At 38.7% G+C, this 25,201-nt stretch overlaps 2 protein-coding genes across 2 annotated transcripts; both read left to right on the top strand.

Moving 5' to 3' along the window:
• Window positions 1–275: 275 nt before the first annotated feature.
• LOC129413213 (erythroid membrane-associated protein-like) lies at window positions 276–25,201 on the top strand. Its single transcript, XM_073859669.1, has 6 exons — window positions 276–412; window positions 741–827; window positions 1,906–2,139; window positions 3,262–3,403; window positions 24,110–24,136; window positions 24,230–25,201. The coding sequence occupies exons 4-6, from the start codon at window positions 3,337–3,339 to the stop codon at window positions 24,772–24,774; spliced, it is 639 nt and encodes a 212-aa protein (XP_073715770.1). The 5' UTR covers window positions 276–412; window positions 741–827; window positions 1,906–2,139; window positions 3,262–3,336; the 3' UTR covers window positions 24,775–25,201.
• On the top strand, window positions 3,411–4,746 carry LOC141352959 (butyrophilin subfamily 1 member A1-like). Its single transcript, XM_073859200.1, has 3 exons — window positions 3,411–3,423; window positions 3,516–3,542; window positions 3,624–4,746. The coding sequence occupies exons 1-3, from the start codon at window positions 3,411–3,413 to the stop codon at window positions 4,169–4,171; spliced, it is 588 nt and encodes a 195-aa protein (XP_073715301.1). The 3' UTR covers window positions 4,172–4,746.

Here is a 25,201-nt window from a genome sequence, read left to right as displayed (position 1 = left end):
ACCAACTTTAGTGCCCAATCTGTAAATCCAGAGCTGTTTGGATCAGCACGTAAACATGAGTCTTGAGGTTCTTCAGCGGGCACAGATGGTTGACCTGCAACTCTACACTGGTCAAAGAGGTGAGATCCCCTGCAACATCTGTGAGGAAAGCCGGCCTTTCAGAGCTGTGAAATCCTGCTTGACCTGTTTACTTTCATACTGTGAGGGTCATCTGAGGCCGCATCAGTTTTTGAAGAGGCTGAGGGGTCATAAACTGGTAAAACCAGTGGAGAGATGGGATGAAAGATTGTGCAGTGTCCACGGCAGACCCCTGGATCTCTACTCTACCCGAGACGAACGCTGCATCTGTGCCTTATGTGTGACACCTGGTCTAGAGTTCATACCTGTGGAAAGAGAGAGACGGAGGAGGGAGGTAACAAACTTTCATAGAAAATAATACAGTGGGTAATATAAGGCCTCCTGGATTTAATTTTTAACCATATTTTAACCATAATAATATAAAAAAAGCATAATTCTGCCTACATTCTTTTAATTTTTATGCTTTCTAAGCATCTTTGTTGAACCTTTTAATTGCAAATATTCTCAATGCATGAAATTATATTACCTGTAAAATCTAATAAACATTAAACACAGAAGTAATGTAACTTTATGTAAATCTGGTTAAATCATTTAAAAATTATGTTTGAGTTTGGTATTCGTGTATTCTGACAGCTCTGTGTGTGTTTCTACATGCCGAACAGCAAAATACTATTGAAAGATTGGAAACCATAATCAGTCAGAGAGAAAACCAACTTGAGGATTTTCAGAACATAGTGACAAAACATCAGGTCAGTATATCTGTACAGATACTATACAGCGAAATATGGATGAGAACGTGTCTGTAGGTACGGTTCCATTTTGTGTCTAAACCCGTGCCGCTTTTCGTCCTTTCCAACTCACTTGCGCCATTGCGCTCTGGTGGCGTGTGACTAGGGTGGCCATTCGTGCCAGTTCCGCCGGACACGTCCCGAACATGTTTTCGGGTTCGTTCTCCGGAAGTCGCGTTGCTCGACCGCATACGTCATCAAGGTTTTCACATTTCAGTTAAAATACATTAGAAAATTAAGATTTATTTCTTTTAAGACATACAATAATTTTAGTTTCATTCTTACCTTGAAATGTAACGGTTGCTTTTCTGAAATTAAACCCGAAATATTAAACCTTGATGACGTATGCGGTCGACCAAAGCGACTTCCGGAGAACGAACCCGAAAACATGTTCGGGACGTGTCCGGCGGAACTGGCACAAATGGCCACCCTACGTGTGACTTTCTAACCAACATTGAGCCGCACTCCCCACCATACATTGTTTTTTCTATTTGCGTCAAAAATGAAAATTCATTCGTTCTGTGTATTCTTGTACAGCTATGATCAGCTGTTTCTCCATCTTGAGTTAATATAGAATGATCCAATGTTTACATGGCCCAATGGTAATATGTAAAGGGTGCAGCTGAGTGGTTGGTTCTTGTCACATCATGTGGTGCAGATGTAAAAAGTTGAAATATTTTTAACTCACTGTGGTGCCAATGCACCTGGAGAAAAGAGCGATGCGACCACATCACTTTCTTTTTGAGCGTGGTTGCCGCCTGGCTACATTTATAATAGCATATTAGCGCCAAAAGATGCAAAATGTAAACCGCCCTTAAAGAGAACATACTGTATGTAGTTATTTCTATGATTGCATGTTGTCACCTTTATAGTTAAAGCTATAGTAATATAGTATAGTAATAGTTTTGCAGTAAAACTGCTAGGGTATTTCACTGTCATAGATCAGTAAACAAGCTCTGAAAGCTGCTAGCTGTCTCATCTGAACTAGAGTCTACATAAAGTCACAGAGAATGATCAGTCATTCCTCTACTCTTCACAGGCTGAGATAAACAGAGAGCAGACAAAGATGAGGGAGGTGTTTGCTGCAGTGATGAATGCTGTGAGGAGAGCTGAGAAGGAGCTGCTTGCTACTCTAGAGGATAGAAGAAAGAGTATGTAGAGAGAGATGGAAGATACGACACAATAGATACTAAGAAACATTGTACAGCATAAAGAAACCATCAATCATCTGACTCAAACTCAGAATGAAGACGACGACATCATCTTTCTTCAGGTCAGACAATAATAGTGTGTACTGTATATTCAAGCATTTTTACACAAGAGAGAGCTGTTATACTGAATATCAGGACATTGATTCATACTAGAGCTTGATTATGAGTTTTTTCACATAACAGCTTTGAGCTCATATACAGAGTTATGCAGAGTTTACTCTACTGCACGATTTTAGCCCTGATTTTGACTCACCGTCAGGTTTTGAGAAATCGCAGACAAATGCCCGAAATCACAGGCAAATCGATGCTCGTGCACGAAATCACACAGTGTAAATTATCAAAGACGTGATCAGAGAGAATTGCAGACGAGTCGCTGACACCGGTGAGATATTTGGCATGCTAAATATCTGGACCTGTCGGTTGTTCAAAATCATGCCGTGTGAAATGTGTTTTGACTGAAAATAACATTGATGATGACCTACAACCAATGAGAGAGCAACATACAGGGCAGCTGGAAGTTCGGGGAGGAGTCTCTCCAAACCAGTGGCAGCTGGTGACTACTTTTCTTGAAGCGCACGATGTGAAGTTCGTCACATCATGTATGTAGCTTGTCATGTGTGTGGTTCGTCATTTCAAAATATGTGTTGTGCACTTTGAGAGATGGTGTGTGCATCATGTGTCATGCAAAAACATGCAATTTGTATGGTAAGCTTCTTGCGGGCTACCATTTTTAATAATAATCCGCAGGGTCACGCGAGAACTCCAGTCTTGTACGCGTGACCTAGCGTTGTTTCCATTGCCTCACTTTTCACATGCGTTTGGTTGTGAGACGTAGTTTGCGTACTGGGACAAAGTTGTTGGTGATTCTTCCTATGGTAAATTCATGCAGTGTGAAACCCCCTGTCGCCGATCCATCGTGCAGTCGGAAACAGCAGCGACTGAACGCTATACCCCAGATATTCACGCAGTGTGAAAAAAATCTGTGACCTAACTAGTTTGAAAATCATGCAGTCTGAATTCGGCATTACGTTTAAGACAACATTTTCTGTTGGTTTCCTTTTGTTTAAAACAATCAGGATTTCATTTCACCAAGCAACAGACAGATCAGATCAGTCTAATCATATTATGTGAATTATAGTACTGTATATACATGTTATGATGTACTGTTTTTGTTCTTCTTTCAGTCGAATCCATCTGTGCCTGCTGAATTCAGAGATGATTTGAGAGTTTCTATTGACACTGAACTAAACTTTGGCTCCATGAGAAATATAACCGCACCTGTTTTGACTTCTATTAGGACTCAGCTGGAGAATCTTCACTCTATTGGTGAGAGATGATGATTGACAGTAGTCATGTATTGTGTCGAATTCACTGATCTAAATATCACTGATAGTGTCATGTAACTTCTTTTAAGTAAAATCTTTTAACTTTTTTACAGAAATTAGAAGGATCCAGAGGTTTTTAGGTAAGAATCAATTCCTGATTCATTATATTGATTTATGAAGCTCTCAAACTTTTCTTAAGTGATATTCTTGTCTTTCCATAGCGGATGTGACTCTTGATGAAGAAACTGCACATTCAGCTCTGGAAGTGTTTCAAGATGGCAAATCTGTCAGAGTCAGAGGAAACGCTCACAACATCCCGATCAGCCCCAGGCGATCTGATCTGGTGGCTGGAGTCCTAGGAAGGTCTCAGATCACATCTGGAAGAGAATTCTGGTTGGTGGATGTGGGACAGAGAACGGGCTGGGAACTGGGCGTAGTGAGAGAAAATGCAAACAGGACAGGAAAAGTCTTCTACAAACCCAGTGAAGGTTACTGGACCATTGTGTTCTGCGGTCCAAACACGTATGGAGCTTTTGAAGAAAATCCCATTCATCTGCATCTCTCCACCAAACCTAAGAAGGTGGGAGTGTTTGTCGACTATGAGAATAATCTCATCTCCTTCTACAATATGGACGATCAGTCACACATTTACACATTCACTCAGTGTAGATTCAATGGAACAATCCGTCCATATTTTAATCCTCACGTCAACAGAGATGTCAATAATTCAGATATAATGACAATTTCTTTTGTTAATCCAACAATGTGAAAGGTGTAATATATTGAGTAAATGCCTCACTACATATATATGACAATAATTTTATATTATTATATAAAGTTTCACAGTGAACAGGGTGTTGTCTGTTTTATAGGAGCAGTTTTCTTTTAAAGCAAAATTTTCCTGTTATAAAAAATAGTTTAATATATAAAAAAACAAATAAACTGTAATGAACTCTGTCTGTGTACCCCTGTCTTGTACTCTTAGTTTGAAGTCATGTCTGTGTCATCCATGTCTGTAGTTCTTTGTAGTTCTTTTGTTCATTGGTCCGTGTGATGATTGTTCCCCAGGTGTGTCTTGTTTTCCCTGATTACCCTGTGTATTTAAACCTAGGCTGCGTCCGAAACCGCATACTGTATAGTAGGTACTGAATTAGATGAAGTACCTACTTACTTAGCGTTAAAACAGTAGGTACTGTATAGTATGAATCCTGGTAGTATGAATGAGATTCGGACGTACTACATCCGCCATGTTGCTACATCACGTGACATACGTCGTCATCACGTCATGTCATTTCAGCGCGAAAACAACCGCATGCCTCGTCGTCTTCGTTGGATAACTCCTCTCCCGGGCCTCGCCTACTGCTTTTCGCATACTATATAGTAAGTAGTAGGCTGTTTCGGACGCAGCACTAGTGTTTCCAGGGTCTGGTGTCGATCGTTACTTAATGTTATGGTGTTTTTAGAAGTAAAGCAACCACTTGGGGGTGTGATCATGAATGACAGGCACTAACTTGTTATCGTCAGCAAATGCATTCACACACCAATTTCAGATCTGAGACCATTGGCTTTGTAATAAATCCAGAACTGCCTCACATAGGTGCTACACCAGATGGGATGGTACATTGCGACTGCTGTGGTGATGGTGTAGTAGAGGTTAAATGTCCGTTTTGTGCACATAGCATAAGCCTCAAAGAATGTGTTTATGGCAGATTCTGTTTGGAGGCATCTAACAGCAAATTACAGCTCAAACATTCACATGCCTACTATTTTCAGGTCCAGAAACAGATGCTTGTATGCAATAAGGAGTTTGCTGATTTTGTTGTATGGTCAGAAAATGATGTACACATAGAAAGGATTTAACCAGATATTGGAAGTAATCAAGTCAAAATCTACAGATCTTTTTTCCAAAGCCCTTCTCCCAGAGCTTGTGGGCAAACTTTTCTCAAGGCCATGTCCAACAGCAATGCTGACTGACACTGCTGAAGTGACTGAAGTAGAACCCTCTGAAAGCAGAGAAAAACCAATCCCATCAGACATCATCTGCGTGTCCAAGCAACCATACAAAGTTTGTGACCATGTGGTGCGATGTCACAGTGAGGACTGCCTTCATATACTGTATGGTTCCATCTATGAACATGAAACGTATGCCTAATAACGGGAGCAAATGGTACTGTTTGGTGTGTAGAGCTGAAGAGTGTGATGGTACAGTATGACACATGACATGAGGATTCTGATGTAACAGGTTTTTTATTATAATTTTGTATGTGTATTTGTATTCACACAGTTCATTGTATTTTGTCATTCTATATGAAAAAAAAAGAAATTCGGTAGCATTTCGAATGTCTGCCTAAATGCTAAAATGTAAGATGACTATTTAGCTATTTAGTATTTAGCTTGGACTAACAGTATTTTTGGGTTTATTATAGCTGCAACTTTGACAAAAAGTCAAAATATTTAAATGGGTGACTGAGTTTTACGGGGAAGATTTGTATGCATGTTTGTTTTTTGTAAATACTCAACTTCATAATTATCAAAATATTAAATACATTTGGGATTTTTAAAATGAGTAGAAAATGCATTCAATGTCATTTCATTCAAGTGAAATTAGCAAACCAGTTAAATGGAATTTTAGTTTGTTTTAAATAAAGGGGCAGGCTTTGGGCTGCGCGTGTGCGTCAAGTTTAAACCATAGACTGTAAAAAATAAGTTTAAACGCATCGTCCATTTTGTGAGACGAGGGCATGAAGGCTTTGCGATGCGGAGAGACAGGCTCAAGTATTTCATAAGCATTGAGAGACACAAGCTGCGCGCGTGGGTCAAGTTTAAACACCTTGTCGAGACTATTGTGGGAAACAAGCAGAGACACAGGCTGCGCGTGTCCTTTATATTGAAACCCCTCGTCACTTTAGGAGAAGCGCTGTTTTGGTTGACGTGCCTTTCACGGAGACAACATGGCCATACTTGCGCTAACTCTATTGGTAAGACTGTCACAAAGACTTTCTTCTCATATTGCATCCTTTCTACACTTGTGTTGGGTGACTGCGAGGTGGACTGCGAGTATTTTCAAAAATCCTTCCCGTCACGTGGTGGTGGACAGTCAATCGCCAGCACTTTAGGTCTTTACACGCAATTACAGGCTCACAGACACAACCGCTTTTGGAATTGAAATTTGGCATCGAAAGATAAATAATTTTTCGATACTCAAAGTAGGCTATCGAAGTTTTTCATTCAATACCATAAAAGTATCGACGTTCGGTACCCAGCCCTAACTGAACCTGACTTTTGTGATTAAGATGTTAAGATAACACTATAGCCTACATGTATTAACAACCCGTTTTACAACCACAGACGTCTAATCAAAAGGTACAAATGCGGAGCACATGTTGGTAAGGCAACAACACACTGTAGTTATTTTATCGATAACCGCTATCTCAGTGTCATGAGATGGGTATCTTCTTTGACAGTATCCCATATTTATTGCGCACCAATCATATCACTTTTTTCTACATTTTTCTACGATTTTGCGGATGGCCTCAACTTCAAGAGCAGACAGCTGTAGCTTTCCTTGAGTATAATTGGGTGTTACAACTTTTGCACATTTTAACTCTACACTCTCTTGTATATTAAAACCTTTGTCCGCCAAGATGAAATCACTGGGGGTAAGTAGCTCGCGAGTAAGCCTAATTTTTCGGTGACATGTTTATCTGTAGTACACCATCCCCATGCCTTAGAGAGGAAGAAGTGTTATGGTGTTTATATGAAGGCCAAGTGAGACTGCAAGCTGTCAAACTTGAAGGCCTCTCTATAAAATTTTTCAAAACAATCAATTATTTCTGTCACTCTTGACCCAAAATGTTGTTGAAAGGTTATTGACATAGACTTCCAAAGCTCTTCTCTCCTTGGCCAAAATATAAACTTCCTAAGTTTCACATACAAAACATGTATGACACAAACAAAGGTTTTTGGACACGGTAGACTGTAAAATGCCAGGCAAGGTCCTATTCTGGGAAGTTGTGGTGGAGTCTCGTCAGTACCAACACAAGTTTTTGAAACTTGATTAGTGAAGTTTGAATGCTTAACGGAGTAAGGGAGCCTTTAATTAAATTATAGAGCACCATTACTGTAGCCAAACTGTTGGCGCACATTTAAGTCGTTTTGCACGCGTGTTTGCGACGTAATGTTTCCTCTTGGCTTAAAATAATGAAAGCAATTATAATAAACTTTCAAAAGTCCAAAAATAAAGTCGGATATGCCAATCCATTTATTTACATGAAGGAAAATAAAATTCTTCTCAAATTAACTTAAAGTTTTGCCTACAGCACGCCGTGCCTCACAGTCAAATTCCATGCACCTCGCTGTGCGCCACACCTGCAATAATTAGCCCCGTCTTAAGAAGGCTAGTGGCAGATCACAGCGCAAACCCATGCCAGTATGCAGAATGGCTCCAACACAACCGGCCCCTAATTGTTCATGGCACTTCAAGACATAACAATAATAAATATATTCATGTATGGAGATATTAATACAACAAAACAATAAAAATAATAAACAAACAAATAAACCCCTCTTTGGTGTGTTTTTTTACTTCTACATTGATTGTTCTACCAATAAACCTAATTTTGTCATTGGTCTTTCAATTACGTTGGTTTTGGTTTTGATTTGTACAGATCTGACTATGCCCGATTTGTCTGGAAAGAATTTAATAACCCTACCAATCATCCAAGAATTTCGTGGTGCTGTAGCATCTGCAATTAAAACTATATTTCCTTCCATGAGATTGCGTTTTGTTTTGTTCCACTTTTGTCTTTCCTGTAGAGTAACAAGATAATCTTTTGTCCACCTTTTCCAGAATAAATCTGAAAGATATTGTGCCTGTTTCCATCTTCATCTTACGTACTGGTCCCTTTGATCTAACAGACCTGAAGGCAAAACTCGTTTCCTTTTCAAAGTAAGAAGGTGGTTAGGCCTCAATGGCTCTAGATCATTAGCAGCCTCAGAAACTCTCGTAATTGGTCGGTCATTCAGGATTGCTTCGGCTTCGCATAAGACTGTGACTAAAGTTCCCTTTCAGTCGGTCACTACGACGTCACGTCGTGACCGACGAATTGGGACGTGACGTCTCCGTTCCCTCCTTCAGGGAACGAGGGTTACATCCGTAACCGAGACGTTTCTCTTTCAGTAGTTTGGATATCACCAAAAATAGGTTCAGACAAGATTTTGACCTGATATTACACAAAATGTACAACATCATTAAAGTTAGGTCTGCGTTTGTGTCTCTCCCAAATATCACATGCACAACCTCTAAATTTTTCCCTCAATTTAAAAGGAAGTTTCGAAACAATGATTTTGAAATTGGCAGACATGTCCAGCTCTTTCATGTCCTCTAAATCTGACATTGCATTACTGCATCCACGTAAAAATAATGCATAGTCCTGTAATAATGAAAGACTTTCAGCCTTTACCACAGGCCAGTTGAGAACCTTTTCCATATATGCTGCCGTGATCTTTATTTCATTACCGAAGTGTTCCTGTAGGAGGTCTTTGGCGGTCTTTTGGCGGTAAACATTTTGAACTTCAGTGGATCACCTTCAAAAACAGGCACATGTCTTGGTGGCAGTTGGCTAGCTTTGTGTTGTTGTATGAGCAGCTCAGATATTTCATTTTGCCTTTGTGTAGAATTGTCATCCACTGCATGTGCAACATTTTCAGTGGATCTTGCAACAGGTAAGCCTTTGATTCTCATCAATCTGGTAGACTTTTCAAACTTTACATCAGGAATGTCTGGTCTTTCTTGAGATTTTTGCTCTTCAAAGTAAGATCCCATTCTATTCTGATCTGAAAATGCTTGCAGTATTGCCAACTCTGCATCTGAGGCTTCAATCTCAGCATCCATTTCGACTTGTTCCAGTCTTTTGCGTATGGATTCCGCCTCCATTTCCAACTCATGCTTCTTCTTTAGCGCTGATGCTCGTGTCAAAAGTGCAGCTTTTTTGGCTTCTGCTTGTGCAACTTTAAATGCAGCTTTGCTTGATCTACTTGATCTTGCACTGGTGCGGCTTTAAGTGCATGATGATCTTGTTCCAACATTTGATACACTGTCTGTTGGCTTTATATCATCCTCAAGGTTAACATCTTCAGTAGTTTCATTATTTGCACTCTTAAAATGCTTTTCCACACATTGGCAAAACTCGTTCACACTTAAAAGCTTTGCTTTGAACCAGATTTCATGCTTTTCCTTTTCATCCACAGGTAGCAACTCAAGCAGATGGTTATGTGCAACTTAAGCATCGTTAATCAAAGCTTGATATTTGCTGAAGCTACCTTTAATTTCAGTTTCATATCCAGACTCACGCATTAAACCTTGAACAGTTTCTTTGATATTAGCAGCTTTACTTAATTTGGATTTTCTCAGTGTTTCTAAGTCACTTATTTTAGAAAGCAGTGCTTTTGGTGTAAGTTTTATAGACCTTGTTCTCACAGAGGCTTCTTCCTCATTAACATTTTTTTAAGTCAGCTGACACCTCATGAGTTACCTCACTACCTTGTTGATTTTCATTTATTTTAACTCGTTTTTAAATCAACTACCCAGAATACAACATAATTTCAAAACATCATGAACCCAGAAACGTTATTTCAAAACATCATGAACCCAGAAACGTTATTTCAAAACATCATGAACCCAGAAACACTATTTCAAAACATCATGAACCCAGAAACGTTATTTCAAAACATCATGAACCAAGAAAAGTTCTTTCAAAACATGAACCCAGAAACGTTATTTCAAAGCATCATGAACAGAAGCATCAGATTCAGAAATAAAGCATAAACACATTAATTGTCTTTTGTAAACTCTTTGACCCAAATGTCTTTTATTTCGGTCCTTATTTACTTTAAAGGTGACATAGAATGATTGAACGGAGTATTTATCCTTGTTCTTGATTTGACATGTAGACAAAATTTTTTTGTTTGGGTCTGTAATGCCTTAGAACCTTCCTAAAAACCTCTCTCAGTTAGCTCTATTAGGGTGGGGGATTTTAAACAAGTGGTTTTACACCTATTTGGCTCCCCCTACTGGCTTAACTTGCAATCTCTCAGAACAGGTGCGCAAACAGCACAAAGACTGTGTCGTTTAAAGCAAGAACAGTCTTTTCCTCATACAGAGGTGGTTTTTGACTAATTGTTGGCGCACATTTAAGTCGTTTTGCACACGTGTTTGCGATGTAATGTTTCCTCTTGGCTTAAAATAATTAAAGCAATTATAATAAACTTTCAAAAGTCCAAAAATAAAGTCGGATATGCCAATCCATTTATTAACATGAAGGAAAATAAAATACTTCTCAAATCAACTTAACTCTCAACATAAATCAACTTAAAGTTTTGCCTACAGCACGCCGTGCGTCACTGTCAAAAACCATGCACCTCGCTGTGCACCACACCTGCAATAATTAGCCCCCTTCTTAAGAAGGCTAGTGGCAGATCACAGCGCCAACCCATGCCAATATGCAGCTAGCTGACAATTCAGAGTAATATTGTCAGTAAGCAGTCTCTGGTGATCAGCTTGTATTTTGGAGCATACTTCTGTGCACATATCTTCCTAAACAGTCTCATAGGCATCAATAACCTCATTGTATGCCTCTGTAGTGTTCATCCCTGGGGTGTCTTGCTTCTGTGCCACATTCTCTGAACTTGATGCCTGTGTTCTTTGCTGCAGCACCCTGTTGTTCCTGGCCATTACACATCATTTTCTTCATGTGAACTCTGTTGCTCTCTCAGCCTTCCCTGTCTCTCCTGCCAGCTTCAATGAAGGGGCCCAATCAGGATGAGTGCTGTCAGGTAGATATGATGGCTTACCTAAAAGAAATCCACACAAAAGGGACTGTTCACCCTCAACCTAATACTAACCTAACTTTCAATATGAAATAACACAGTATCATACAAGCACTAATTCCCTACCTAGTATCAATGCCATACCTATACGTTCATATAGTTATTAATACTAATTTAATAATTGTCCCCATTTATGGCAGCCTCCTCTATTTGAAAGAGGAAAGAGCCGTTTCAGCCATTGCTTACAGCTATCCATATGTGATAAAATTATGGGTATAGACTTTTCTGTAAGGTAACCTTAGCATACATGTGATAAAATGATGGGAACAGGCTTTGCTGTGAGGCATATATCCCTAACATTACCTGTGGTAAAAGATGGGAATAGACTTTGCTGTGGGGAGTCTTTCCTGTGCTGGCTCAACTCCCCTGTCTCCTTCCCTTTACGTTTTCTGACAGTCGGTATTGCATAAAAACTAACTCCGGGGTTCTTATTGCTGTTGTTAGAACAGCCGTGTATTACACAACACACCACGCACTGTATAATAATCAGTGGAACGCCACTACAAGAACTACAGGGTCTGAAGTAGCTGCCTTAATGATCTTGATGGCCTCAATCTGATCGATCCTGGCGATGTCAGTGCCCTAAACCAGTGGTTCTCAAACTGGGGTCCGGGGCCCCCAGGGGGGCCGCGAAATGGTGCCAGGGGGGCCCCAGTTTTATGACATTTTTATAAAATACATTAATTTATCATGAATTCTGTGAAATTAAACCTAGAAAAATAAATAAGGCAGCACTACTTTGTATAATTTAATGTTTTGTTTAATTAAAATGTAAAGTTTTAGAATGTTTTTTTGTCATAAATTTTCTTTGGGGGGGCCACGAAGGAATGCACCGTACACAAAGGGGGCCACACGCTGAAAAAGTTTGAGAACCACTGCCCTAAACGATGTTATAATGAACTACTTCACAGAGCCGGACACATTGCGACACATTGCGACTCCGAGCCGGACACACTGCAGACTCGAGAGACGTGCGAATCGGCAATGTTTCTGGCTCTGACTCGAGAATCTCTCAACTCGTAACCGGCTGATCCGTGCGAACTGTCTCTCGAGTCAGAGCCGGAAACACTGCAGATTTGCAGATCTGCCGGAAACATTGCAGACTCGAGACTCTCCGGTTCTGACCCATTGTCTCTAACCATAACGTAGTAGGAAGACTCACTATTTCAGATGTGGTATCGAAGTTTATGAAAAATAAACCCCTTTTCAATGTTTTTAAACTTGAATTAAAACATTCTATAGATTGTATTTCTGGATTAAAGGGTAAATCAGAATCAAAATGTATGCAATACTTAACTGATGTAACTTAATTAATTTAACTGATAAATAAAAATAAGAAATCGACTCAAGTGACTCACACAACCCAGATCACTTTAGTGAGTGACTCACAATAACCCGGATCCTTAAAAAGAATCGAGTGTGCCAGGCCTACATGCTATTGACATGCTGAAATTGGGTCAAGATGTGCTGCGCTTGCTATTCTAAATAGGAGCTACAAAGTAAACTAGTCGTGCTTTATCAAAACATACAATTTCAAAGACTATATGTCTATAAACAACTTACTTTACTAATAGTAAAAGGAAAAAAATTGAGTATAAAAGTGAACAGCTGTGGTTCAGATAATATAATAATATTGCACTGACTGGATTTTAATTTAAGTCGATCTTAAATATGTTTATAGAATAATATTACTACTATTTTACGTGTATGTAACTTATATTGAGGCTTTTGTACAAACAAACAGCCTAAACAGCCTCTCATACAAAGCAACCAGTTTGCAAATGACTGAATAAGGGTGTGGCCTTTGTCTTTAGAATGGAAAGTTAACAACAGAAGCGATCATGTTGATGACAGAAACACAGCAGATACTGCATAGACTGCTGAGAGTCAAACACATTTGAGAAGGTAAGTGTCATTTCTGATCCCTAATGCATTACTTTTACTATAATACTATACTGTATAAAAACTGCAAACAAGCAGATAAAACTGCTGCCAATGAATCACTGCACATGTAATACTGTAAATGCAATATGGGAGCTAAAAACCTGCTGCATAGCACTTTAAGATAATAACTTTATTTACAATAATTAACTGTAAACATCAATCTGGGTCAATTTTCAAGCCCTACGTTTACACTTAATCATTTCGCAGAGGCTTTTATCCAAAGCAACTTAAGAATGAGGTAGGTAATGCAAAGCAGTCACATCAACGATAGGGCAGCAGTGCATAACTCTTCTGAATCCTATCTCGGTTAACCTAACACAGTACACAAAGCAGGATGTTGTTTTTTTAAGGAAAGCTTATGAAAGAATGGAATAGGAGGAAAAGTAAGTGCTAGCAACGCAGGGTCAGGTGTAAACAAAAGAGATGTGTCTACAGTAGATGTTTGAAGGTTGTTAGGCAGATCATTTTACCAGCGGGGAACGGTCCAGAATAAGAGAGTGATTTTGTGCCTTTATGGCACCACAAGCCACAAAAGAACAGACATCTGGAGGGCATATATGACCAAATTAGTGTGTGTAGGTATAGGAGTGTGGAGTTATTGTCTGTGTTGTAGGTTAGCTCTACACTTTAAAAAGTGAAAAATTGGCTCTTAAAAAATGACTTTTATTCAATTGAAATGGTTCAGTTAAATTTTAAGTTGAAAAAGTTACCATTTAAAGTAACTTTATAAGTTGATCCAACTTTTCACTTTTTACAGTGTATGTGCTTTGAGGACAACATTGAGATTGAGTTGCAAGTGGGATTGACATTTTTTCATAAAGGCCACCACATGACTGTCAACATTGAAAAATATTACAGCAGTTCCACCTTTACCCTGTTGTCATTACAAAGTGTTTATAGCCTACTGTATGTATCTCTCTTTAACTGTCAACCTGTCTAAATCAGGGTCTTGAGGTTTTATTGATTTTATTAATGTATGTGGTAGCCGTATGACAAACTTGAGATATTTTAAAGCAACCTGATCTCATAAATGTCCGTGAAATAGTCACACATTATTTTGCTCAGTTTTTCGTGGCATTGTCACATTTTCCCACCATTTTACTTGCCCATGCAACGCATTTCTTTTCCGTGTCAGTTTCATCTATTATTGGTTACTCAACTATTTTTCCTATTTTTAAACAATTGTTGCTTCGATTTGGGGTTAGATTTGCTGTTTGCGTTAGGATGAAACTTTAAGTATTAAGTTAAAACCATTGTCGACTGACGTTAGGGTTAGAGTTGGGTTGGGGTAAGGATGTCATTTTATGTAACAGAAAGTTGTTCTAACCCCAAACCAAAGCAACATTTGTAAGAAAATAGGAAAAACAGAGTAACCAATATGTGAAACTAACACGGAAAAGAAATGCGTAGCATGGGCACGTAAAATGGTGGAAATACTTAACAATGCCACGAAAACTGAGCAAAATAATGCGTGACTATTTCACGTATTTTGTGAGATCAGGCTATTTTAAAACCAATGTAAACTGACTTGTTTACGTTTCCTGTCACCTCTAAGTCCAGTTTGTTTTGTTTATTATTTATTTTGTTTGTTTAAGCTGCTGAACATTTTTATTAAGCTTAAGGCACCCACCTGTAATTTAAAGACAATCGCAGTATGCAATAATCTATAAAACTTGAAACCTTACAGTTAGAACATCATTTACACAAAACTATTTTTGAAACAAGAACCAATAAACATAAACTAAGTAGCAAGAACAAAACCCAAAAAGATATTACAGAAAATGGCATCAGTTTTTATACCAAATCGTGCATCCCTAAACTGTAGCAACCACTCAAAATGTTACATTTATGAATGCTCACAAAATTCACATAAAAGGGACAGTCTTATCATAGCAATAATTATATATTATTATTATTATTATTATTATTATTATTATTATTATTAATAATAATTAACCCTTCAGGTTTAACATCTGACACATCACCATGGCTGCAGTGGATCATATCACTCAACACTTTCAGTGCCCCATCTGCACGAAGCTGTTTGAAAATCCAGTCATCTTAAGATGTACACATGCCTTCTGCAAGAGCTGTGTGAATCCGCCCATAGACATGAGTGATCAGGAGTGTCCTTTGTGCCTCAAGCTTTACACTGGTAAAAGTGGTGAGATCCCCTGCGACGACTGTGAGGAAAACCAGATGTTTAAAGCCGTGAAATCCTGCTTGACCTGTTTACTTTCATACTGTGAGCATCATCTGAGGCCGCATCAGTCTTTGGAGAGGCTGAGGTGTCATAAACTGGCAAAACCAGTGGAGGGTTTGGGTGAGAGATTGTGCAGTGTACACGGCAGACCCCTGGATCTCTACTCTACCCAAGACAAACGCTGCATCTGTGCTTTATGTGTGACACCTGGTGTAGATGTCATAACTGTGGAGACAGAGAGAAAAAATAGACAGGTATTTAACTTTCATAGAAAATAATACAGTGCAGGGATGGGCAACTTTTGCCCCGTTGGGCCGGTGTCCTGCAGAGTTTAGCTCCAACCATAATTTAACACACCTGAAGTAGCCATTTAAGGTCTTACTAGGCATGCTAGAAACTTTTAGGCAGGTGTGCAGAGGCAAGCTGGAGCTAAACTCTGCAGGACACCGGCCCTCCAGGACCAAAGTTGCTCATCCCTGATACAGTGGGTAATATTTGGCCCCTGGATTTGCTTTTCAGGGACATTATTAAGTTTAATGAGAGCGTTTCTGTGTAAAAATGATGACTTTTAAAAGGCAAATTCCTAAAAGTCTATGACTAGATAACTTGGGGGGCGTGCACACCAAAGCTTTTACCCCCACGGCCGGCACATGTTTTCAATTGTTTCCAATAGAAGCTCAGCGTTTTTCAAATAAGCCAGCAGCTAAAGGTTTCTTTCCGCGCTCAAAGCCTGCGCTCAGCGTTTTCTCCACATTCAACTTTGACAACAGAGAATTGAAAGCGATTCAACTTTTGGTTCGTCAATATCCGCTTGTCAATGTCAGTTCTCACACGCCCGTCCAATCACAGTAGAGGAGGAGTGGGACAAGTATCACAACAACCAACCGGCTCACAGCTCAAGTATCAAAGCTATCAAAGCTACCAAAGCGCTCAGCTGAAGAAAGCTGGTGCTCAGCGGAAAAAAACAGCTGGCATTTGACGTCCTCCAGGTTTTTTCAGATGTGTAAAAAAGCTTTGGTGTGTCCCGCCTCTAATTCTTTAAGCCCTAACTTGTGCATTGTGTAGCATTTAATTTTTACCAAACATGTTGACGTACCTTTTCATATGTAAAAAATCAATGAAACTCAGTAATTGTATAAAGTTGTGGATTTATTAATGTATTCTAAAAGCTTTATGTGCATGTGTGTGTGTGTTTGTACAGGCCAAACATCAAACGAATATTGTACAGTTGGGAAGCAAGATCAGCCAGGGAAGAAACAATCTTCACTACCTTGAGAACAAAATCAGAAACTATCTAGTAAGTATGGATATGTTTACAAAGTAACGCGTTACTGTAATTCCACTACTTTTAGCAGTAACGAGCATGTAATGAAGTATTTTTTTAAATCAAGTTACGCAACTACAATTACTGAAATTGAAATGAGTTCGTTACTCGCGTTACTCTATTTTGTAAAAAATAGACAAGACATATCTGACGGCCCAGGACCGTGGTTGGCGGCGCAATGAATCATTACACTTCATCATAGCTGACAGTGCATTTAGAATGAACATGAAAAATCTAAACGGGACAACATACCTTTGTTTAAAAATTGTGTGCAAGTCATAATCCATCCGGTCTCATGTTTGTAAATTATCTTCACCAAGCAATCCCAGAATGACATCATCAACTTGCATTTGTAGTCCACAAAAGTAATAAATCTGAGAAATGTTCATATATTCTTAGATGTTTACATCGGCTTCATGGAAGAGAACGATCCGCGATTGTTGTTTCCACTAAAATATTCACACTGCGCTGTGCACCCGTGTTAAAAGAATAGTCTACTCATTTTCAATATTAAAATATGTTATTACCTTAACTAAGAATTGTTGATACATCCCTCTATCATCTGTGTGCGTGCACGTAAGCGCTGGAGCCCGCTGCGACGCTTCGATAGCATTTAGCTTAGCCCCATTCATTCAATGGTACCATTTAGAGATAAAGTTAGAAGTGACCAAACACATCAACGTTTTTCCTATTTAAGACGAGTAGTTATACAAGCAAGTTTGGTGGTACAAAATAAAACGTAGCGCTTTTCTAAGCGGATCTAAAAGAGGAACTATATTTTATGGCGTAATAGCACTTTTGGAAAAAAAAGCCTGAAAAGTCCGCTCCCCTTCTCCCTCTCATAATGGGAGAGGGAGGGTGTTACTGCGCCGAGTCGAAGTAGGACACAGCGGAGACGTTTCTAACTTATTAAAATAAATGAAATCAGAAAAATGATAATTTATTTTAGAAAATATGACATGTTGACACTACACAATTTTAACACATTATATATTTTTGTAAACATGCAGAATATTTGTCTAAATGGTCTAAATGATATACATAAATAAACTAAGTTTACATATTAAGATAATTTCTAACAAAAATATTCAAAGGTTGAATCTAAAGCAAAATAGGCTCCTACAGTATGTGATATATTAGAGTCTTACGTGTAAAATAGCCCATCCATATCATTTTACTGTTTGACTGTTCAGTACTGTTCATATTTACATTTAAAAAGCAGACATAAAAGTAACTTAAAAGTTACTTTTCTAAGTAACTAATTACTTTTGATATACAGTAACTGGTAGAGTAATTCAGTTACTTTTAAAAGAGGTAACTAGTAACTGTAACTAATTACTAATTTTCAGTAACTTACCCAACACTGCTTACTTGTAATGATTTCCAGGTGTATGTAATTTACTTTGTCCCTATTTTTTGTCCTTGTGTTTGCTGTTCTGTGCACGTTCGTCTTGTCACATATCCTGTTGGTTCCTGTGAGAATTTAGTGAAGTCTTAGTCATTGCCTGTTTTATGTTTTGAAAAGTTTATTGTTAGTTTTGTTAAGTTTAGTGTCAGTTTAGTGTCGTGTTTCCCTTGTCTTGTTTTGCCCCGGAAATACCTATGACGCAGTTTTTTTACCTGACAGGAGGGGTTCTGGTGGACCAATCACAGCGCTTGCGGTCCGCGTAGATCTGACGCGCTGTTAAATTTTTTGTGAGGTGCGCGTCAGGCTACGCAGAGCTACGCACAGGCTACGGATAGCCTACGCCATAGCTACGGCGTAGAACCTACGCACGACTATAAATCGCCCTTTAATTGGCAGCTTCAGTTATGTTTAATTATGGTTGGAGCTAAACTCTGCAGGACACTGGCCCTCCAGGACTGAAGTTGCCCATCCCTGATGTGGGAAATGCGTGGTTTTAGTATTGGTTTATTCTGACCACGCATTTTCCGGGTCTTGTCACTTTTTCCCCAATCCCTTACTTGTAATGATTTCCAGGTGTATGTAATTTACTTTGTCCCTATTTATTGTCCTTGTGTTTGCTGTTCTGTGCACGTTCGTCTGTTGGTTCCTGTGAGAATTTAACGAAGTCTTAGTCATTGCCTGTTTTATGTTTTGAAAAGTTTATTGTTAGTTTTGTTAAGTTTAGTGTCAGTTTAGTGTCATGTTTCCCTTGTCTTGTTTTGCCCCCTCGTGGGTTTTGTTTTTCCTGTTTTACCTTGTTGTTTAATAAATTCCTTTGTCTGCATTTGGGTTCGTGTCTTGAGTCTCTAAACCCTGACATAAATACGCAAGATGCCATGCTTGGCGTTCATACACATGCATGCACACACGTGACCAATTAGATTTAAACACAACTTCAAACATGCACTCTAAAAAATATTAAATTTATTTGGGTCACTTAAACCCAGAAATGTGTTCTGTCCTATAGTTACCTAGCCCGGGGTTAAAAACAATCCAATATTTTTTAGTGTGTAATTACATTTCGCTTTGTATCATAATATCTCATCTAAACACCTTAGATAATTCAAAACATAACATTTGAGAGTAATTGCCAACATTGGAATATTGTTGGCAATATGGAATGAACTGAAATGGTTCCATGAATGAATACATTTAGTCATTATAAACCTAGCATAGTATGTTTATAATACAGTATATACACACTAACATTATATTGCATCCTCATGTAGCATTACACAGATGGTGCTTTTCCATTGCATAGTACCCCACGGTTTAGGTCGGGTCAGCTCACCCCACTTTGACTTGGTTAGCTTTTCCATTGAGTTTAGTAACACTTCGGAGTGGAAAGGATTATACTCGTGTCGTTATATTTGCGCTGCCTACTGCTGTGACATCATACAAGTAAGAGCATCGTTGGAATGCTATATGTTCCCATTAGGGTGACCACCTGCTAATAAGCCCAAGGGGGGACAAGGGGTATGTTTCTAAGGGACAATGTGGGACACTCCCTGGCCTGGCGGTGCACCCAACCCACAGGTCGACTTATTGATAGTGGCTAACCTATTTCTAGCACATACCACCTTACATTGCACAAAAATATTTTCTAGAAAAAAAATCTTAAGTATTTTTGTCTTGTTTTTAGTAAAAATATCTAAAAATTCTTAAATGAAGATGCTTTTTCTTGATGAGTAAAATGACCCAAGAAAATAAGTCTAGTTTTTACACCAAAAATATCAAATTTAAGTGATTTTGTGCACAAAACCAGCAAAAAGATCTGCCAATAGGATAAGTAAAAAAATCTTGAACATTTTTCTTAATTCAAGAAAAATTTGCCTACCCCATTGGCAGATTTTTCCCCCTTGTTTTATGCACAAAATCACTATTTTTGGTCTAAAAACTAGACTTATTTTCTTGGGTCGTTTTGATCCTGAAGAAAAAGCATCTTAATTTAAGAATTTTTAGATATTTTTACTGAAAACAAGACAAAAATCCTAAGATTTTTTTTCTTGAAAATAATTTTTTGCAGTGTACATGGCATATTAATAACGCCCTATTCCCCTAAACTTGTGTAATTGCTGATGTATGCTCATGAATATGCCAACCAATGTGTATTTAAAAAACAAAAAGATTCATAATATTCTGAACATTCAATGAATTGAGAGATGTACTTCCACTTACGACTTTAGCTTTCAGCCACAAATATTTATTTTCCCAGTCTTTCTTGTACCCACACCTTCTCTTTTTAATTGATGATGGCGGACTCAGTCTCTTTCTCCAATTTTCGAATTGGAAAGCGTGCATCTAAAAGGTATGCACCTGCGTTGCTGCGTGCGGACTGCGCTGTCATGACAACAAAGAAAAGTTGACAACAACCTAGTCAGCAGTTCAACTGAGGCTGAGTTGCGAGCGAGCCTGAACTGTCTAGTACAGCGATGATGCTGGTAGTGACGATTCTCTCAGGCCAATCAGTGATCTAACAGTGTTTTCGCGTCACATTTTGATATCAGCTCAGCTCGCTTGGAACCCCAACCGAGAGGGCAACAAGAAAAGTATTGGATACTATGTACTGCACCCAATGGAAAACCCCCAAAGGTAAGCTGACCCGACCCAAATCGTGGGGTACTATGCAATGGAAAAGCGGCAATAGACCACAGCATTGCACATAGAGTCCAGCATATTACATACACACGTAAAGAAAAATCACTTTGATAAAATGTATACCTTGTAATGCAGTGTCAGTCAATTAAATAAAATCACCTATTAAAGGCATAAAAATGATAATTAAAAATAGACTTTGGGAAGTATATTTACAGCAGTCTGAGTCTTAATGTATAAAAAGCAGTGTTGGCAACGTTACTTTAAAAAAGTAATTAGTTATAGTTACTAGTTACTACTCAAAAATAGTAACTGAGTTAGTAACTGCGTTACATCATTATAAAAGTAACTAATTACCAGGCAAAGTAACTATTGCATTACTTAAAAAAAGTTCAAATATTTCAAATTACTTGGATGCCCCCAATATAACATTTGTTAAATGAATGAATTAGACACTAAAGAAAAAGCACTAATTTTGTCCCTCACGAAAATTAACCATGGTTTTACTACAGTTAAAACAAAAAAACATGATTACTGCAGTAAAACCATGGTTACCACAAAATAACCATAATTCACCATGGTTACTGTAGTAAAACCATGGTTTTACTGATAGCAATCAATACCCCCCAAAAAAACATGGTAACTGCACTTTTACCACAAAAACCCCTGGTTAATTTTCCCAAGGGGTGGCAGCATGGGATGATGTGAGGTGCTTTATTAGATCAGAATTACAGATGTGAAGAGGCTCTTTCTTACTCTGCATAAGTTGCACATAACATAAACATTCTTGCGTTTCACCTCAACAATGGAAATATAGTGCTTACTTTGTGTTTGCGACTGCTACCTTTGAGTTTGTTGTACTTGTCATTGCTCTGTCATTGCGGACTGCAGCGCGAGGACCGGGCTGCCTGTGAGTGGCTAGCAGCATCACCCGCTGCTCGTTGAGAAGAGCGAGTGATACATGCTCTCCGCGTCAGTCTCCAACCACGCCAGAAAAGATTGCTAGATTTGTCCTAGTCGCTTTTTGTAAATAAATTCGCTAAAGGGGTTTAGAAAGTTGCTAATCTTAGTGACAAAGTCACCAAGTTGGCAACACTGCACTGAACTTCTCGGACTGCATGTGTTTGCGTATGAACTCTGCCTGCCTCTGGTTGGCTAACCATGAAAATTAAGCCAATCCTCATCGGTTATGTGGTTGTCCCACCCCTCTAACACACACCAATCATCATCATTTATGTGTCTCTCAGCCCCCCAACACACACACACACTAGAGACAAACATTGCCTGTCTGGATGAGAGAACCTACTCTGGTCTCGCTTTAGTGAGATTAATTAAAGTAATGCGCAGCATTTATTGTCAATAACGGTAACGGCTTTAACACGGGGGAAACAGTAATTTATTTGATTACTCGTTACTGAAAAAAAATAACGCCGTTAGTAACGCCATTTATTTATAACGTCGTTAATACCATCACTGATAAAAAGTCACACAGAATGATCAGTCACTCTTCTACTCTTCGTAGATTGAGTTAAACCGAGAGCAGACAGAGATTACTGAGGTGTTTGCTGCAGTGATGCATGTTGTGAAGAAAGCTGAGAAGGAGCTGCATGCTCCTCTAGAGGATGGAATAAGGAGTCTGAAGGAGGAGATGGAAGAGATGACACAGAAGATACAGGAGGACCTCGAAGAGTATCAAAACTTCATCAACCATCTGAATCAAAATCAGAATGAAGAAGACGACTTCCTCTTTCTCCAGGTCAGACACTACACTGTAAAAAATGTCTGTAGAAATTACAGTATTGTTGGGTATTACTGGCAACTAGCTGCCAGTAACTTACTGTAAATTTTACATTTATGTTATTTACTGGCAACATTTTGTTAAAAGTTAAATGAACATGAAACATTTTTTGACTTTATCTTCTACAGTAAGTTACTGGCAACCAGCTGCAAAATTACAGCAAATTTTTTAGAGTGTAATATTATATTTTGTATATTAAAGGGGTCATGGCATGAAAATCTAACTTTATCCATGTTTAAGTGCTATAATTGGGTCCCCAGTGCTTCTATCAACCTAGAAAATGTGAAAAAGATCAACCCAGTAACTAAATTTTGGTAAACCATTCTCTACAAGCACATGAAAAAATAGGTAGTTGACATTTGTCTCTCCTTATGATGTCATAAGGAGCTCTTGTTATAATAATACCACCCCTTAATCTGCACTATCCAACCACAGCACTGACATTTATTGCAGAGAAAAGCACAATTGAGTTTTAATTGCAACAAACCACCATCATTGTGATCAATTTCATAAGCTGTTTGAATTTCATCAGCTCATTTGCATTTTAAAGGACACACCTACAAAGTGGCAAATTTAACAGGCTATTATAAATGATTTATATAGTATTATGAGCTAAAACTTCACATATGTGCTCTAAGAACACCAAAGATTTATTTGACATCTTAAAAAAGTCTTGTGCCATGGCCCCTTGAAAGCATTTTCACACAAAGAGTTCAGTTATACTGAATATTAGGACAGTGATTCATACTACAGCTTGATTATGAGTTTGATTTGAGTTCATATACAGCGAGTTACTGTGCATTCAGACCGCCACCGGCGAGAGCGTCAATAAAAGCTCTGGCTGCCCTGCCAACGACGCTAAAGTAAAGATGTAGTGGACGCTCTGACGCTCGAATGCATTCTCTGAACTCCTCTCAGGCGGAGGTTTCCGCCTTCCGATTGGTTGCCGCCGAACCGCATCATATCTCATTACCATAAAGTTGAGCTGATTTCAACTCTCCTCGACGCTCACGCTGTACATGTCGCGCCGCTGCTCGCCAGAGCTCGCCGCCGGCTCTCGTTGAAAATGAATGACTTCCGGCCACTTTGACGCTCTCGCCGGTGGCGGTCTGAATGCACAGTTACATTTGAGACAAAATGTTCGGTTGGTTTCCTTCTTTTCCAATCAGGATTTCATGTCACCAAGAAACAGACAGATCAGATCCGTCCAATTATATCATGTGAATTATAATACTGTTAATACATGTCATTTAATGTTTTTGTTCTTCTTTCAGTCGTATCCATCTGTGCCTGCTGAATTCAGAGATGATCTGAGAGTTTCTATTGACACTGAACTAAACTTTTGCTCGATGAGAAATATAACCGCATCTGTTTTGACTTCTATTAGGACTCAGCTGGAGAATCTTCACTTTATTGGTGAGAGATGATGATGATTGACAGGAGTGATGTATTGAGTGGGGGTTACTAAAGAAAATATCACTGATTGTGATTCGTTTAACTTTTTTACAGAAATTAGAAGGATTCAGAGGTTTTTAGGTAAGTTTAAAAAAATAATACATTCCTGACTCATTATTTTGGTCTATGAAGCTCTCAAACTTTGCTTCAAGTGAGATTCTTCTCTTTCCACAGTGGATGTGATTCTGGATGAAAAAACTGCACATCCAGCTCTGGAAGTGTCTCAAGATGGCAAAACTGTAAGAGGTAAAGCAAACAGTCACGACAGTCCGGGCAGGTCCAGGCCATTTATGAGTGGAGTCTTGGGAAAGCTTCAGATCACGACTGGAAAAGCATTCTGGTTAGTGGAAGTGGGACAGAAAATGGGCTGGAAACTGGGTGTAGTGAGAGAAAATGCAAACAGGACAGGAAAAGGCTCCTACAAACCCAGTGAGGGTTATTGGGTCATTGTGTTCTGTGATCCAAACACGTATGGAGCTTTTGAAGAAAATCCTGTTCATCTGCATCTCTCCACCAAACCTAAGAAGGTGGGAGTGTTTGTCGACTATGAGAACGCTCTCATCTCCTTCTACAATATGGACGATCTGTCACATATTTACACATTCACTCAGTGTAGATTCAATGAAACCATACGTCCATATTTTAACCCTCATCTCAACATAGATGTCAATCATTCAGATCCAATGATCATTTCTTCTGTTAATCCAACTGATATATGAGAGGTGTAACATATACAGTAAATACCTCAATTATTGTATATCATAATATCAAATATAATGGTGAAGGGGGTATTGTCCAATTTTTAAATGGATACTTTTTTACTTTTTTTTTGAAAACCCTTTGGGTAACACGTTACTTGAAAGGGTGTTCATAAGACTGACATGACACCTTCATAATCATGAAACATCATGACAAGTGCTATGAACATGAAGGAGATTTTATGCACATTTATGACAACTGTCGTTAAGTGTCATTTGTTTAATTATATAATTTTTAATGCAAAGATGACATTGTTTGACATATCTTTATTATGACAACTTGACATTAACCAATACAACATAACTGGTCATGACAACTTGACATTACCAGAACAATATTACTGACCACTTTTTACCAGTGATACAAATTGAATTTGTCATTAAAATG

Source organism: Misgurnus anguillicaudatus, chromosome 21 (genome assembly GCF_027580225.2).
Source record: "Misgurnus anguillicaudatus chromosome 21, ASM2758022v2, whole genome shotgun sequence".
NCBI lineage: Eukaryota > Metazoa > Chordata > Actinopteri > Cypriniformes > Cobitidae > Misgurnus > Misgurnus anguillicaudatus.
Note: the sequence above shows the minus strand (reverse complement) of the source record. Positions and strands in the feature narration are given on the sequence as shown.